This window comes from Callospermophilus lateralis, chromosome 2, assembly GCF_048772815.1.
Source record: "Callospermophilus lateralis isolate mCalLat2 chromosome 2, mCalLat2.hap1, whole genome shotgun sequence".
NCBI classification, from domain to species: domain Eukaryota; kingdom Metazoa; phylum Chordata; class Mammalia; order Rodentia; family Sciuridae; genus Callospermophilus; species Callospermophilus lateralis.
Window position 1 is genome coordinate 73,356,892 of NC_135306.1, and position 18,485 is coordinate 73,375,376.

General features: G+C 37.1%; 1 protein-coding gene across 1 annotated transcript in view; it reads right to left on the reverse strand.

Annotated features, from left to right (window-relative positions):
* Trpm6 (transient receptor potential cation channel subfamily M member 6) overlaps positions 1-18,485 on the reverse strand; it is a 112,001-nt gene that overhangs the window by 50,827 nt on the left and 42,689 nt on the right. Inside the window, 7 exon segments of the mRNA XM_076841511.2 lie at positions 517-710; positions 3,911-4,025; positions 4,228-4,402; positions 5,969-6,220; positions 8,166-8,294; positions 11,641-11,787; positions 17,082-17,234. Coding sequence (XP_076697626.2) covers positions 517-710; positions 3,911-4,025; positions 4,228-4,402; positions 5,969-6,220; positions 8,166-8,294; positions 11,641-11,787; positions 17,082-17,234 — 1,165 coding nt within the window.

An 18,485-nucleotide genomic window follows, 5' to 3' on the forward strand; every position in this document is an offset into this window, starting at 1 on the left:
AAAAATTAGAAATATCCTTTTCAGAACTCCCTTCATCCTCCACAGATGAGAAAACCAGAGACCCAGAACTCTAGTTAATCAGTTAAGAAAAGCCTTGCTTCTGTATTTTCCTTCGACCCCAAGGCCTTCTGGAATGGCTTTCTATTTGAATTCCACCTTCCACAACAGGGAAATGAGTAAGGATCAGGTGACGACTCCCTAGGAGTTCCTTCAGTGAGTTACCAGGTCAGCAGGGAAAACACAGGTTCCAGATAACAGAAAGCTTTTCCACAGTCAAACACAGATTCTGTTCCTACCTGTTCCTTTCTTTCAAAGTATCACTTATCTTGGTAAAGGGCCAAAAATGAGGTCAATGTATTTACCTAGACCAGGTACACCCGCTGACAGTCTATTGTTAATTAACTCTGTCTTTCATCCTGGGCCCTTGATTTAATTCTCAGTGCTCCAATGTGTCTTTACCATGGACCTCCACCATTTATTCTCTTCCTTCCTCCTGCCCCACTAATAAAAACTTACTTAATCCAACATCACCCTCATCTTGATCATGTGGAGCTCGGTGACAACACAGACCGCGAAGGAGGAGACCCAGGTGGCTGAGCAGGATGAATGGTGGGGGCAGCCAGGGCTTCTCATGGTACGTCATGATATAGCGATAACGATTATATTTCCATAGCTTGTTTGAAATGGATTTCATATCTACGTACACATTGCTGTAAGTTGTAGAAAGAGAGGAACAAGGTTTTAATGTGGGATCCCAAAACAACAGCAGTTAGATTCTTTCTTTAGAGTACAATTTTTCTGATCCTCCTTTTCCACCTCTTTTTTATAGGTCACTTTGGATTTTCCCTTAAATTACATCAGTTATAATAGGAAGACAGTAAATATTGACACTATAAAACTCAAGATGGAAATAATGGTGAATGGTAGTTATTCAAAATAACATATGATCTTTGATTACTTAAGTGTATGATTTGGGGGGAGAGTATGATGGAATATCCACCTTAGCATTTTGCTTGAACTAACAAAATTTAACAGCAGAGTTAAATTTGAGTAGAGTGGCTCAATTTAGCAAATAAAAGCACAGGCAAACTAAACTTGAGCCATGATAAGGAGAAGGAATTGGAACTATCCTGGGAAAAGCCAGCTTCAGAAAATGGGAGAAGTTTCATAGGATGCATCCAGTGAACAACCCACACGTAGGTGGCTGGGTTGGCACAGTGGATCTCAAAGTGCAGCCACCGAACCAGCAGCATCTCATCACCTGAGAACATGCCAGAGTTGCAAATCCTTAGGCCCCATTCCAGAACTACTGAATTAGAAACTCATTTGAGTGGTGAGAACCACTCTATTACAAATTGTCGGTCCAAACATGACTACTGCTTGTCCACCAGCAGATGGCGACATTCATAGTATATTTCAGATACTTTAATAATTGCTATAATTGCCTTAAAGGGCCCCTGATCAAGTGGTCTGATCTGGGGGTCAGTCAGCTTGTTTGGTCCTCCTTGTGTTCATCTCTAAAATTAGAATATGGGTCCATGTGAGGATTTCTCAGCCTCTCTTTTGACACCCAACATAGTGGGGAGGGCAGGAGCTGGGGGGGGCGGGGTACCAGGAATTAAACTCAGGGGCACTCAGCCTCAGAGCCACATCCCCAGCCCTATTTTATAATTTTATCTAGAGACAGGGTTTCACTGAGTTGCTTAGCACCTCACTGTTGATGGGGCTGGCTTTGAACTCACAAACCTCCTGTCTCAGCCACCCGAGCTGCTGGGATTTCTGGTGTGTGCCATGGTGCCCGGCTGACACCCAACATGTTTGAGAAACAAAAATCTTACATCCTATTTTAATCTTATATGAGATATCAAAAATAGCCATAGTATACTTAAATATCAATAAATGTAGTGCAGTCATAAAACAGCCAGGCTAAGAGAGATGACAGTTAACATATAGTCTTGTAACAAGTGGGAAGATATGTCCTCTATACCCAAGTGCAAAACCAACATGCACTTTGGGGGAGATATGATTTATTTTGCCTACCTCCAGTCTCTACCTTCTCTACTTTTTTTTTAACTTAGCTTCCATGCACTTATTTTATTTTTCTTATCTTTCTTCAGTGAGATAATCAATGAATAAAATACCCAGCAGAGTGCCTGGCATATAAAAGGCATTGGCATAGTAATGCCTTTTGCCAATACTGCACTAGTTGGGCTTTCATTCATAAAGCATCTACTAAATAAGCAGATGCTCTTTTCTGTGTTTGGGATAAATTTATGAGCAAAAAAATATAGAAAAATATTTCTTCTTGTGGAGTAGAGGCGCTGAATAACAGAATAACATGATAAATAAATAAAACATAAATCAGATTATGTCTATACTGTTTGTAAGCATTAAAACAAAGAAGGGGAACAAGACATGCCAAGGATATGGAAGAGTAAAGAGGGCTTAACTTCGAACTGTAATGCTTAAGTGAGGCCTAGCAGGGCATGAGGGAATGAGCCACATGGCTGTGATGGGGGAGCACTCCATAGGGAACATAAGTGTAAATGCATCTGTGTTGTTGAAAAACTGAGAGCAGCCAGTATGTTTGGAGAATGCTATATGATTTGGTATGAGGTCCTTCCCTGTAGCCCCTTTCCCTTTATTTCTCTGTTTCCTGGCCACCATGAACAGAGCAGCTTTCCTCCTCCACACTCTTCCCCCATGATGTTCTACCTCACCATGGGCCAGGAGCTATGCAGTCAGCCCACCATGGACTGAATCGCTGGAACCAAAATCCAAAATAAACTTTCCCTTCTTTAAGCTGTTCTTGTCAGGTATTTTGGTCCCAGTGGCAAACAAGCTGACTAAAACAGAAATAAGTTAAAGGGAAAAGTGGGATGAAGGATGATTTAAGAAGATCGGAAGCCAAATCACATGGGCCATATGGGTCATTGTAGGGATTTTGATTTTTGCTCAAAGGAAAATTGGAAGCCACTCAAGGGTCTGGAGCAGAGGAGTGACCTCATCTGAGTTATGTTTTTAAGGGGTTTTAATTGAGCTACTGTGTTGAGAACAGAATAGAGGAGCCAAAGACTGAAGCAGAAAATTAAATGAGGAGGCTCCATGGTAAGAGCAGGGTAGTAAGAGGTGGTCAAACAGGCAAAGGCTGACTCAATCTCAGTTTCTAACAGTTTAGAGACAGAGATAACAACAGTCATTGAGAATGACTCCAGCAGGTTTCTAAACAGCTGAAAAGATATTGTTTCAAAAGAAACTCATGTTCTTCCCCACAGATTTGCAATCGACTAGTAATAGAGTAAGTATTCACTGAGAAAGAGAGGAATCAAGAGTCTGGACAGTTTAAATTTAAAAGAAACTACTACATTTCTGACTAGTGATGGAAAAGGACAGTTAAATCTAAGAAGAGCCAGGCTAGAGATATAAAGTGGAATATCCAGATATACAGGAACTGAACAAGATCACAATAAATAAATACATACATAAAGGAAAAGCAGAGACACAAAGATGATCCATAAAAAGGAGATGTAGATAAAGTGAAAAGTGAGAGAGAAGAAAAGACAGAACGAGATATTCTGAGACCCATGGGTAAAAGGTGCATTAAGAACTCCTTAATTAAGGACCCATAAACTATTGCTCTTTCATTAACCTGACTCTCTTAATGACAACTCAAGATCTCTTCCCATGATGCTCTCAGTACACTTTCTCTCTATTGATAATGATTCATTGCCTCACATGCTCTCTTCCTTCCTACCAGGATTTTCGTGCCTATGCTTTTAAAGCCACAGTAAATAAAACATGAAACACAAAAACAGGGGTAATATTCTCAACATACATGTAAATCTCCTCTACATGCTTGTCCCCAGCTTTTATTTAAATAAAACAAGCAAATATAATTAAAATCACCTACTTGAAGAAGGCAATCAACAGGTTCACCATGATGATGTACTGCACAAAGAGGTAGACAGCTTGCAGGAACGGAGTAAGAAAAGCACCCGGAGGGCAAGTTGGCTGGCTTGAACAAACTACACATGGAGAATGTAAATGAGCAAGAGAGATGATCAACCACAGTCCCAAAACCCTCCCCAGATGCTGAGCACTTGAACTTTGCAAAATGCCAAACTTTATGCACTTCTTAGATTCAGATAAGTACTCTCCAGATTATTTTTTTTAACTGAGTATCTATGAAGGTTCAGTTTCTGCATATTGGCCAAATCCCCTATGTACCATCTATCTCTGAAGCGTAGACTTCTCCATACATCATCCAGTATGGCTCAAATACAACATCTCGAGCGAGGCTCCAAGACGGAGGCTCCTTTGGTGAAAGGATGGCTTTGCGCGCCACTCCAAAGCTCAGCAAGACGATGGCCATCATGATGACAATGTAAAACATGTTTGCTGCCTGCAAAATAGCACAGGTCAACTGGAATTTTACCACAGATTTGAAATTTAAAAAAAAAATAGATACTAGCAGCCATCATAATTATATTTATCAATAACATTGTCTAGTCATTAACTAAAATGCCCTACTCTATAAACAACTGAATTTTCTTTGGCAAATTATTTCCTTTTCTCTGCACAGTACGTGTTTCAAGTCAAACTAATCTATGGAACCACACAAATATGCTGAGTAGAGAATACGTGCTTCTTTTTTTAAACAGTAGTAAATATAAAATGTGAGCAGCTTTTAGTTAATATCCAACTTTTTGTTTTGTTTTGTGATACTAGAGATTTAACCTAAGGGGACTTTACCACTGAGTACATTCCCAGCCCTTTTTATTTTTGATTTTGAAACAGGGTCTTGCTAAGTTGCCCAGGCTGGACTCAAACTTGTAATACTCCTGCCTCAGACTCAGTAGCTGGGATTACAGGTACACCACTGCACCTGGATGCTTTCCCACACTCCTTATTTCACTGGTATTAGGCTGGGGCCATGAGACACATTCTAGCTCACAGGCTGTAGAGTGATAGAAACTTGGGTCACCTCCTGTTCAGAGGTGTAAAAAGCCGTTAGATTCTCTATCCCTGTCATTCTCTGCTATGGGAAACCTTAGAAGCTACAAATGGGATATGTCTATGCCACAAAATTGAGGGGTTCTATACCCCCTGAGTGACTACATAGAGACCCATGACCTTGTACTAAGACATTGAGATATACTAGTTACATCATACAGTCCATTAATAAATACGAATGTCACCAAGACTAGAGTAAACAATGAAAAGTAAGAAAAATCTGTCTCTGGACTCCTGCAGGTTCTCCCTTCTCTGTCACCCTCCTATGTTTCTGCACTACTCCTACTCTCCAGAACTTGCCCCTTCCCTGTCAGCAAGTGGTCTAGAAGGAAAAACCAATAATAATGGTCTTGGGTATGTGCCAAAAGTCAGATGGAGAAACTGATACAACCATACGGCAAGCTCAGATGACAGACGGAGCCAGGTGGCCCACTTTGGGATCCTGGCTCCCCTACACATGTCCTTGAGTTTACTTAACCTCCATTTCCTTGTATGTAAAATGCGGCTAATAATGATACTTGTCCCATAAAGTTGTTATGACAACTAGAAAGTTCATATACACAAGGTACTTAGTACAGTGTGTGGCCCATAGTAAGTACTATATTTGAGTGTGGTAAGGGTACGTGATAAAAGACTAACTAACACTTCAGCAGAAAATATTCTTGGTGGTAGCCTCACACAAATCTAACACATGAAATTATTATGCTCCAAGACTAATTTGACTCAATTCCATATTAACCAAAGGAGTCTCTGGATCAATGGCCCATTGTGTCATCCTTCATATTAAATCATTCATATTAAATATGAATTTGTGGTTATATAGAAAACAGTGATGAAATGATCTGTCTATGCTTCTAGAACTAATCCCCAAAGTGAAACTATTCTATATGAACCATGAAACGAGGCAGAACCATTAACAAAGAACACTTGCATATAGAAACCAGATTGCACTCACCATTTTTGCAATCATGGTCACATATGGACCTGCATGTTGATTCACAGCAAAGAAGTCCATGAGCCGTGAGAACCAGAATATGATGTCTATGCAGTAGATTAGTCTTCCTGCTGTGTGAAAAGGAGGGCTACCCAACCGAAGGCCAAAACCAACTGAAAACAGGCCAATGGCCACAGTTTCCATTAAGTTCCAGTACTCACTAATCCATACCTTCACCTTTTGAGTAATCTTCCCCGGTTCTGAAATACAGATCTGAAGAAGAAAGAAAGGGAAATTTTAAAAAATGAGGCAGAGGGGTGGGGGTACAGCTCAAAAGTAGAGTGCTTGCCTAGCATGCAGAAGGTCCTGGGTTCAATCTTTTTTTGCACTGCCAAACCTAACATCACACAGGGATTTGAAACAAAAGTTATTCTAGGTAAAAAAAATTATTAAACATGGGGCTAGGATTGTGTCTCAGTGGTAGAGCGCTTGCCTAGCATGAGCGGGATCCGGGTTCGATCCTCAGCACCACATTAAAAAAAAAAAAAAAAAGGCATTATGTTGTATCCATCTACACCTAAAACATAAATATTAAAAAAATGATTAAACAATTCTATAAATATATTTTAATGCTTGTTAATTAAAATTAATTAAAAATTAAATTAATAATGTCTAGCATTAATACTAGTTAATTGAAACTTCCCTAGAAATTTTTTTAAAAAGGAAAATAGTACTTTTCTAGCTTTCATTAATCCAAAACTAAGATGAGAAGCATCAAGACAATTTAAAACTCAGTATTGGGCTGGGGATGTGGCTCAAGCAGTAACACGCTCTCCTGGCATGCGCAGGGCGCTGGGTTCGATCCTCAGCACCACATAAAAATAAAAATGAAGATGTTGTGTCCACCAAAAACTGAAAAATAAATATTTAAAAATTCTCTCTCTTTCTCTCTCTCTCTCTCTCTCTCTCTCTCTCTCTCTCTCTCTCTCTCTCTCTCTCTGTTTAAAAAAAAAATAAAAATAAAACTCAGTATTGCAATGGATCCACATCACTATGATTCCACTCCATGAGATCAACAGAGTGCAGAGAATACTGGATTAAAACCAAAAAATCTAGTCCTACCAGAGCTATTTAGCAAGTTGTTAACAAACCAGCAGGAATATGATGTTGGAGCTTACAATCATAAGAAATCACTTTTGAAATGCTTTACAAACTGAAATGTAAAATAGCAAACATGTTCTCCCTGAATCCTAAAAAATTCAAATGTTTCTATAATGAATTGTTTGCTATAATCTTTGAACACTACATAAGTAACTAGTAGGCAATATAGATATAATTACTAAAAACACATAGTATTATTATATATTATAGTATTATTATTATTATAGTTATTAATATTATTATAATTAATTACATATTATTATATGTGATTATTATTATACTTAGTATTTAATGTTGCTCAAATGGTAATAGGACAAAATAAATGTATATAAGTGCATAGACAAAGAAATACATACACAATGACATCTAAAACAGTCTATTTGTGATTGTAGCTATAACTGCAAACGAATGTTAATTTTTAAGTGACTCAGTGCAAACTAGAAATGAAAGCTTGTTTGCTTTGTGTTTTAGACTACTTGCAATGAGTCCAAAGGGATTTTTAGCTTCAATTTTCAAAGTTGATTAGTAGGAACTTTCAAATGCTGTAAATGAATTCCTTATGTTTTCTGCAACTTCAGCCTTTACATACCGCTCTGTCATGTAAAATTGATAACACATAGATAATACTAGGTCATAAAAAATCAATCCCACAAAAAATATGCACTTCATGGAAATCAAATAGTTGGAGGGTTAATAACAATTAGATGCATCACCTGTCTATTCTAGGACTTACAAACATACTAAGTCCTTAAGAGATAAGTGCTTCAGAGATAACTACTTCCAAAGTCCAGTAACCAGCAGAAAGTATTTGATAAGGATGAAGGGTTAAAATCGGGGAATTTTCCCCCAAGGATCTTCTTGGAGCATGCAAATCAGTATCAGAATATTCTCTCTCCCACCCTTAGCTGTCCCTTTACATCATCAGACTTGAGAACAACTCTACCACAGGTAAGCAGAAGACAAGAAATTATACTCCATTTGATTCAAATGTATGATATGTCAAGATCATTGTATTATCATGAGCAACTAACAAAAAAAAAATAGAAGGAAAACTCACCTCCCTGACTTTCTCAATAGCATTGGTGAAGATGTAAATGATAACAAGCCACTCTTGCACGCTGGGTTGGGGCTGCATCTCCACCAACACAGTGTAAGTGAACAGCATGAGGAATGCCAGATATGCCATCTGTGAGGGGACACACATTCCCTGAATGTGAGTGCCAGCAGTCATGGAGGATGCCAACCAGACACACAGAGAGTCCAGAAGAAACACAGCCATGAATTTCAACATGATAACACAAAAACACATGGGGTGCCACCTTCAGATTATTGGTGACCTAATATCAAGGAAATCACAAGAATCTATGGTTTTCTAGTCTAAAATTTGGTGGCAGAAATGAAAATCACTGCTCTCAGATGCATGGAAGAGGATACTGTCTCATCCTGTTTACTTCACACTGGAATTTCCAGTACCCTGCACATTCCAATGTGAATACTAGCAGACTAATGGCAAGCCAGAGAAGAATCTCATGGCTCCCTTCAATTTAAACATTGACAGTATGTCTGCCAAATATGTCCAATGAGCAACATCAGTAGAGTGTGTCTTCAAATACAATGAGTTGTGACATTTACTACACTGGGAATATCAATTTATGTTGATTAAAATATTGTGGTTGACAGAAAAGTTTGCCCAACTGTAATCCCTTGTAACTATGGACTGTTTGTGGCTTATCAGCACTCAGAATTATGTCTGACACATGGTAGACATTCAATCCATGTTACATATTATACCTAGATTTCTAATCTCTTCAATGAATTAAAACATAATAAACACATGCATAAATATACATAGTGAGTAACAGCTTTGTAATCTTATTTAGTATTCTTATCTTAAGATTTATACCCAGAAGCAGATTAGCTGGGCACACACATTGGAACTGAGACAAATCTTAATAAATTATCCACCAGAAAGGCTTTACCAATTTACATTGTCACCAACGACTTATGAATCATGCAGTCGTTTAAACAGCTTTGGAGAGAAGACACAGCACTTGCTGACCCATACTTATTTCTAAAAATCCTAAATCCACAGAGAGAAAACTGTCTGTTCTGTTCTCACAAGAAACATCAGTTTAACCTTGATCCTTATTTTTCATGCCTCCTTGAATTCTAAGTTGGTATTCTGGTTCTAAGTCTGGTTCCAAGTCTAGTTCTGTACAGGTAACAAAAAAAATGGCTTAAACCATTTCTGACTACACTAGAATGATATTATTTACAGAAGGTGGCATTTGTGGGTAGCCACTATAGATCTAACTGCCTGTAAGTTAAGGAACTATAGAACAGTTATATATAACAGTAATAGTTAACTAATTCTATATTTGTCTTATGTCTCAATGTCTACTCTTATGACTTCCTAGGGACATAATTTAAATAAATTTATTCTACCAAATCAGTTATATTTTTTTTTTTGCATTTTCATCATTGATTTCATAGTAACCAGAAAAATTAATCCCTTAATTTTTATTCCAGGGTGTATTTTTATTCATACATTATTTATACTTTCACCCATTTGTCTATAGTTCCTTTGTATTAATACTTGCCTACCCCCTGATTTATATTTGAATAATTTATATAATTTAATATATAATTAATATTATTATATATAATTTAATATATATCATTTATCATTTAATAATCAGAAATAGTATCCTCTACTCCACTGCAAGCTTCTGGAGGGCAACGACTATGTTTGATAACCTGCTTTTCACCTACCTCTCGTGCTTAGTCCTGTGCTTCAGAAAGAACAATAAGCTGTCAGTTAAATGTAATTGAATGGTTTGGACCTTATGTCATCTTCAGCCATAATACTTTTTCTTCTAACATATGTAGGTATGACTATATGAACATAACAGATTTACAAACAAAAAGACAATACATGCATCCAACAAATAGATATTGAGCTTGAACTGAATATATGGAGCACAAGTTCCTCTAATTAAGAACAGGTTGGGTTCTTATCCGCTATTTTCAGTCCATTTGCTCATTAGTCTAGAGTGACCTTTTACAAGGCTGCAAACAACCCAAGTATTCACCTCTAGGCAAAACAAGGCTGCACTAAAACTCTCTAGTTACTTATGGTTTTGCTTTTGACTCTTTTTGTTTCTTTCCAATATGAAAAAAGTGATCTAAAAAATGTTTACATTTTTGCTTTTACATCACATTTGCAGCAAGATGCAGTACAGCACACACAGCGGAGTCCAGCAATGCGGAGCCAAGACTCAAACACTAGAGTGCACTGCTTGCACCATCTGTTATGGTGGGCAGATCCAGATGACTCGGATCTACTGCTCAGCTTTCCTCCACCCTCTAAAAGCTCTCGAGGTTGGAAATTTCTAAGGAAAGAAACATGCAGATACTTAGAGTCTTTTGGGATTAACTCTTTTCTCAATAATGGTACTACTCTCAGCACTGGGCAAAGTGGCGCATGCATGTAATCCCAGTGGCTCAGGAGGCTGAGACAGGAGGATCAAGTTCAAAGCCAGTCTAAGCAATTTAGCAAGACCCTAAGCAAATAAGCAAGAGCTTGTCTCAAAATAAAATATAAAGAAGGGCTGGGATGTGGCTCAGTGGTAAAGTGTCCCTTGACTCAATCCCTGGTACAAAAAAAAAAAAAAAAACTCTCAGGGCTCCTATTGGTTTCTCAAATATTTTTTTTGCAAATTCAAAATAGTAGTGAAACCATATCCTTTGAAGTGAGATTTGATTTTTAGAAACCGATAAAAGTCTTTCAGAGTTAGATATTTATTCAATAAATATATGAAATAAGTGTGTGGTTAGCCAAGTACATATTGTGAAATATAACTTATTTAATAGTCACACTTCAAATGTTTAAGAAATACAAAACCTTGGCCAAGAACATTTTAAGTATAACTAAGCATTAGAAAAATAAATGTTACTAACAATGTGAAAGCACTCAATTCATTTAAGGGATAGTTCACACTTTCTCTGAATCTCTGCTATCTATAATAGAGTTGATATTTGATGGCACAATTCAGATTCTAAACTTTTTATTATCCTCTCTACGTTTATCCACGCATGCTGTTGAAGACAAAAACAAACACTTGCATTTTTGTCTATATCACACAAACAATTATTATTAATATTAATAGCATTCCTACAAAGAAAAGCTTGATTCAACTGCTGATTTTTCTTGCCCCACACAGGAAAAGAATCCACTTAATCCTACAGACACTGCTGTTAATCTTGTTGTTTCTCAAAGTTCCAGATGCTCAGTTCCATCTGTGCTAACTCCAAACTCTCTAAGAGAGAAAAATACACATGCTCTCAAATTCCCAAAGTCTACTCTGGCTTCCCATGCCCTCTCCAATCCTCTTTGCTGTCTCCTTTGTCTTTTTTTTCCCTGCATTTCTATACTTTTATCCCAAGTTGGAAAATCAGGTACATCAGTGTCCACTTTACCATGAGCTCCTAATGGTCATTAATACTATTTTTACTGCTGCAGTGAAACCAACCGTGTAAAACCAAAACTTCACAATGGGAGCGCTGTAGAACTCATAGACTTTCCTAGTCCAAGGAAGGCTTTTGGGCCCATTTGTTAAATCAAAGTGCTGATTTTCATTCACTTTCTCATCAGGGCCCCTCTCCAAATCACAGTCTTTCTGTAAAATAAAAAAAAAAAGAAAAACAATTTTCAGGGTGCAATTCAGTGGTAGAGCTCATGCTTTGCTTCTATGAGACCTTGAGTTCAACCCTCAGCACTTCCACCAAAATAATTAATAATAATAATAAATCATTTTTGTAGGCAGCTTAACTCAAATGTTGACAGGTATGGACATCCAAAACATCGTAAATGATATATTATAAATGAATTGTCCAAACTATAGTCTTATCCTTAATCATAAATGATATAAATGAATTGTCCAAATTTTAGTCTTAGCCTTAAAAAGAAAGAGCCTTAAAACTGCATATGTTACATAAATATTTGACCAGGTAAGGAACATAGGATATTTCTGAAATGCAGACTGAATTTCTAGTAATCAAACCCAAAGTAAGAATAGTTCTAAGGAATTACAAATGTTCGCTGTTCCTGTTCTGATTAATCTCCTTTAGCAGTAATTTTGGAACTTCCTGGTAAAAGCAATAACATGTTACATTTATTTCCTTAATACAAGAGGACAAATGGACATGAAATCAATAATGCCTCTACTCCAGATCATGGGAAGTCAGCCACAGTGTTCATTTAGGATTCTGACCTCTGGCAGCTTTCCACGTATTTAGAGCTGAGAAGCTCTTAGCCTGGAGTTCACAGGCCCTCTGCTCAGGAGTTCCTTGAACACTGTGCAACTATAAGCAGGTATTTGTGTTGTATGTGCATATTGATTGTTTTTTAGGAAAATAATTAAACCTTTCATCAGCTTCTTAAAAATTATATGTCAGCCCAAAAGCAGTAACCCTTGTAGGTGATGAGCATGAGAACCTGTGTGGCAGAGCACGATCGCCTGAGTGTGACCACACCCACGCCCACAGAGAGCAGGCTTTTGAAAAAGGAAACATGAGAAACAATATGAAAACAAAAAAGCACCTGTAGCCTAATTGTCATGATGAAGGAGAATACAGAAGCAAAAGGGAAGCAGGAGAGCTATACCCTACTTTATTTCTATGGGACTTTAATTTTTACTGGGAAATGCATTCATTTCATAATTTTAAAGTAATACTAAAAGAAAAGAAAGGAAGATTCTCTGCTCTTCTCACCCTAACCCATTCCTTCAACCTAGTCACAAAAGTTCCTTCCCTAATATCTATCCTGCAAGGTTAGCAAGATTTTTCAAGCTCAGAAATGAATCAAATTTTGTTTGAATTGTTTATAGAACAGCAGAAATGTAATTTTCAAGGCCTTGGGCATCCAGATGGGTTATCTTTAGTGCCTGTTTGATTGTTCAGTTTCCTTCACTTTGTGCAGTGGAATTGAGGTTGTGACTTAGAGATGTGGGAACTGACCCGGTTCCTAACAGGTTTGAACAAGCCTCGAGTGAAAATGGCTGAAAACCAATTAGAAAAGTCATCATTGACTGAGATTTTAATGACACCAATACCACTTCAGAAAGACCCCAGAAATCAATTTAAGTAATGATCTTTCTATCCAATGACTTCTCTTATTTTTTCTACGAGTGTTTCATTAGGCCTGAATTACTCCTGACAATTTAGAATGGACTATAAAGTATATAAAGTGACAATTGAGCCTATCTCTGAGTTGTCAAAAACAAATGCCATCAGAAAGACAATATGGGACTTCTGTTCATTTTCTTTAGAGGACGGCAGAGACAAAAATACTTGGTTTAGTTAGCTTGTTCATTCCATTCAGGTCTCTCTCTCTCTCTCTCTCTCTCTCTCTCTCTTTCTCTCTCTCTCTCTCTCCCTCCTTCCCTCTCTCTGTTCCTTTCCTCCACTCTCTTTCTCTCTAATACCAGCAAGTACACAAAATAAAATTACAACCACAACACTCAGCCCTGATGCAGGTAGAATAGATTATTCAACTTGCTTAATTTTTTTCAATTGCTATTTATCAACCAAAGACTGAGTTCATCTCTCCTGTTCCAAACCTACTCCATGTTCATTCATTCCTGCATCCCTTTCAAGGCTCCTTGTGTACCCACCAATTTATCAATCACATTTGCCATTTCCTTTAGCCCATTCCTCATGCTCAATTGACTCTTCATTAAAATCTGTCGTTTCCTCTCCAAATCTATTGCTACTGATCCTGGCTAATGCTCTTATTACTTCTCACAGGAGTGTTCTTCCTGACCCATGCTCTCCCTGCCTTCATCCTGTCTTGGTGTTAAACCATCCTATGCACTGCAGGCAGTATAATTTTCCTACTAGTCATACACGTTCACTGGTTCTCCAATGATTAAAATGGAATTCGTAGAGTAGAGCAAGCAGATCCGGAGGAGGATGGAGGGGAGGAAGAGGGAAGGTGCTGAGGAATGAAAGTAACCAAATTATGTGCATGAATGAACATGCATAACGAATGCCACTGTCATGTATAATTATAACACGTATAATAAAGATAGAACTCTTTCCTTCATAGGGCATACAAGAGCCTCCACAATTTAACCTCAACCTACTTTTCCAGCCATGCCTACAGATCCTTCCATGCCTACATATCCTCCATAACAAACAATGGCACTTGTGAAGTTCACTGATGCCTTGTTATTTCCTGTCTCTGTGCCACTTCCTGTTGTCATGTTCTTTTCCCTCTCCACATCTTCAAGTCTCAACTCAAACACCACGTCCATCATGAAGCTGTCACCAACCCCTAACCCTCAGCTACGGGCCCCTACTTGAGAAGTCATCTTCCACGGGTAAGCCCACTCTGCCTCCTCCTGTAGTTCATTCCTAAGACAGCCCATGGCATCCAAATTCCTGCTTTTAAGAGACTGGCAACTAGGAAAAATTAAATTTCTCTTGGCAAAGTAATTTTGCCCATTCAAATTTCAATGAGGAATTTTACAAAGCCTCACAAAGCAAATGCAGTATTTGATTCTGTCTAGTTTCAGCACGAGAATAATGGCCTTCATTCTCCTATTACTATACATATTCTCATTATATTTATATTTATTATTTCAAAGGCACTCTAAAGGCCTCTACCTTTTGCCTGCCTCTAGTTCTCTCCCACAATACATAATGCAAGTTATGCTCCTCAATTAATTAATCACATTGGCTGAATTAGCATTATGAAATCTTGTGTATCCCAACAAAGTGTTGCTCTCATCTTTATCCAGCAAAATTCTAAAACCTAGTCAGCTTATCAATAAGTGTTGCTTAAGTAAAATTCAAAGATTAAAGAAAACTTGTTCCTATGATTATAAGTCATTTGTAATACACATATGTGAAATGCTTTTTCTATAACTGATTTATGATTTAAATTGAATAATGGTGAGACATCATGGACATACTGTCCAGAGGGGCGGAGGCCACATCTGCTTCAATTAATGGCACTGTACCTCAGAACTTTCTATTTTGTCTGGCATATGGATGGAGGCCATTAAATATTCATTGACTTAATAAATTGATATGGTCATATCCAAACCAATTCAGTAAGCAACTGCTAGAAGACAACCACTATATTACCAAAATGTGATTTTTTAGGAAATTGTGAAATTTACAGTATTTTTTTAATATTAAGAGTATGCTTAATTCCCATTTAAGGGGGAATTCATTTCTGAGTCTCCCCTTTAAAGATGATTGTTTGGTGGAATGCTCTAGCTACATATAGTGCCTTAAGTGTTTTTGAGTTCATCCCATGAAATCTGAGAGTCAAAAGTGAAGTTACACCCATTTGCAAAGTACTATTTGCTACAACCTGTAAGAAAGTGCCAATCTAATTCATATTTCTTTGTAGATATTTAGATGAAAAATTCATCTCTCTTTATTGTTGGCTTTAATAATGGAACTAAACAATGTGAACAATTAGACAGGCATAAACAATTAGAAAGGCATAAACTGAATACCTCCATATGAGGATGGCATTCTTTGGGGGGTGGGGTAAGCCACTGGGATTATAGGCATGCCTGGCAGTATTCTATTTCTAAAGGGGTTAAATCAAAACTATATTTATTCTTATTCCTTAATTTTTTTTTGAAATGGTCCAAACTTAGTAAAGGTATCATCTGGCTGTTACAGTCATAAATGTAATGACTTTGACTAGCTCAGGTGTGTGGGAGTTGACTTCCCACACATTCTACAGAGGTTGAAATGTATCTGGCCTCTTGGATTCTAAGAATCCCTGATAGAACTATCAAGCAGAAGGAAGGAAGGAAGGGAAGGAGGTAGAAAATAGGGAAGGGGCAGGGAAAGAAGAAGGGGAGAAGGAAGGAGGGGAAAGGAACACACACATACCCAAATGATAGTGATGGTTAAAATAGTTAACTACCTATCTGAAAGAAGCATCAACCAATCAGAATGGCCATTCAACCAAACACAACAGATGCCAATCATAAAACACTAATTATAATTAATTTTCACTTATCATATACTGAATGTATTTTTAAATATTATAATAAATACTTTATAAATGCAAAAGTACACCAGACAGGATTCTAAAGATACTTCCTTCATGTGTAAGTACCTAAGAAGACATTACTACACCTCATAGTAAATGATGATTTTATAAGCAATGACCCAGTTGGAAACATAAAAAGCAAAGAACATATTCAGAGCATACTGGAAACTCTGCAGTTAAGATGGGCTGTGGCAGAAGTAGCTCAGACAGACCACACATGTGGAACTCATAACTCCCCTCGGCCACTGGATATAACGTATGGAAAGATCTGTGGAATGGAACTGGGAAGATTGGCACAAATTCTAAACACAGATCTTTAGGAACAAGGATTTTAGGAACATGAGGCATTTCTCATTGTTGCTTTAGAATAGTGAGTCAATTTACTATACTAGTTGCAAAGGAAAATGAAAACTTAGACACATGGTAAGTATAATAAAGTCTTTGATTTGGGCTTCAAATTAGAAATGGAGTATTTTGCTCAATACTCCATTGTTAATTAGGCCTTTCATATTTATCACACTTGTCCACAATATAATAAGATTAAGATTAGGTTGAAGAAGGCTGGGGTCTGTAGCTCAGTGGCAGAGCGCTTGCCTCGAATGCATTAGGCACTGGGTTCAATTCTCAGCATCACATAAAAATAAAAAACAAATAATCTAAAGGCTTTCTATTCATCTACAACTACAAAAAAAAAAAAAAAAAAAAGATTAGGCAGAAGAGAACCATGTGCTTGATTGATGAGTCAGGCATTTGAGAATAATGCATAACCCTAGGGCACACCCCTGGCAACAGGAATTTTGTTTACCAGATTACTATATAAATAAACATTGTGGTATGTCTATTTGTGTGCAGTCAATACCATAAAAACTCAATTTACTATGTCACACTAACCATACAAGCACTTTCTTTGCTACTGATGGGGTTCTGGTCACCATAATACCATGTAAACTGGAAGTCCTGGGACTGGGGAACATGGGACATCTCAGCTTTGCTTTTAAATTCCAGTGTCAAAATGGTAGGTGGTAAAAGAATGCTTATGATGATCTGCAAAAGAAAACAAATAAAATAAGTAAAAAAGGATACACAAGATGGATGTAGTATTCAGATAACAAAACTAAGATTTTAAATGCCTAGAATATATCAGATCCATTCCCAGTTCAATTTATATCTTGATTCTATTCATATTTGTTGATTCAGCAATTTCATTTCTACAAGTGTTTCCCTAAGAAATACTCCAGAGTACAAACATATGCAGATACAGATATTCACTGTAAGGTTATTTACAAAAGCACAAAACTCATGTGACAACCTAAACATTCATCTATACATTGACAGTCAGCATGGAACAATCTATAAATGAAATAGTACTCAATCATTAAATAATAAATGCAATGTTATCCAGGCAATATTGTTGAGTGGCAAAAAAAAAAAAATCATAGAACAGTGATCCCATTTTTGTAAAAAAAAAAATTAAATTAAACTTTAAATATACGTTCAAGACATATATGCGTTTTAAAGTTTAGAAATATGTAGTATAACATACTATACAGTACACTATGCCAGCAGCACCTGGACAAGGCAGTGCAAGTATTATTTTTCAATGAATACATTGTTTTAATAATTTTTAAAAACCTCTAAGTATATGTTACCATACAAAGCATTAGAATTTATTCATATTTTTAAATCAAGAATATAAAAACACCAACTCATATCTATCTCCCAACCTACACAAATATTGTCTGCCAGTAAGACCCAATATTTTCATTATATTACTATCATTTATAAATTATTAACAGTTTTTTTCACAATTATTTTTAAACTATGTGCTGGTGCATGCCTGAAATCCCAACTACATGGGAACCTTAGACAGAAGGATTGCAAGTTCAAGGTCAGCCTGGGCAACTTAATGAGACCTGTCTCAAAATTAAATGAAAAGGTCTGAGGCTGTAGGACAGCAGTAGAACACTTACTTAGCATGCACAAGGCCCTAGGTTCTATCCCCAACACCCCAAAACAAAGAAGAAGAAGATTTTTTATGTCCAACTTATATGGCCTTCAAGGTGAAGTGTTTAGAAGATTTAATAAATGCTGTAAAGATCAACTTGCTAAATGCTACATTAAGCCTCAGTATTCTGGGTTTGAGTGACCAAAAATAAAATTAAGCCTGACTACCCACTATTCAAGTTTTAAAAAACTGAAGTCATATCTTTTTTTATCATGCTTAAATTTTTTTTTTCTTTTGCAGTGCTGGAACAGAACCCAGGGACTCACACAAGCAAAGAAAGTACTCTATTA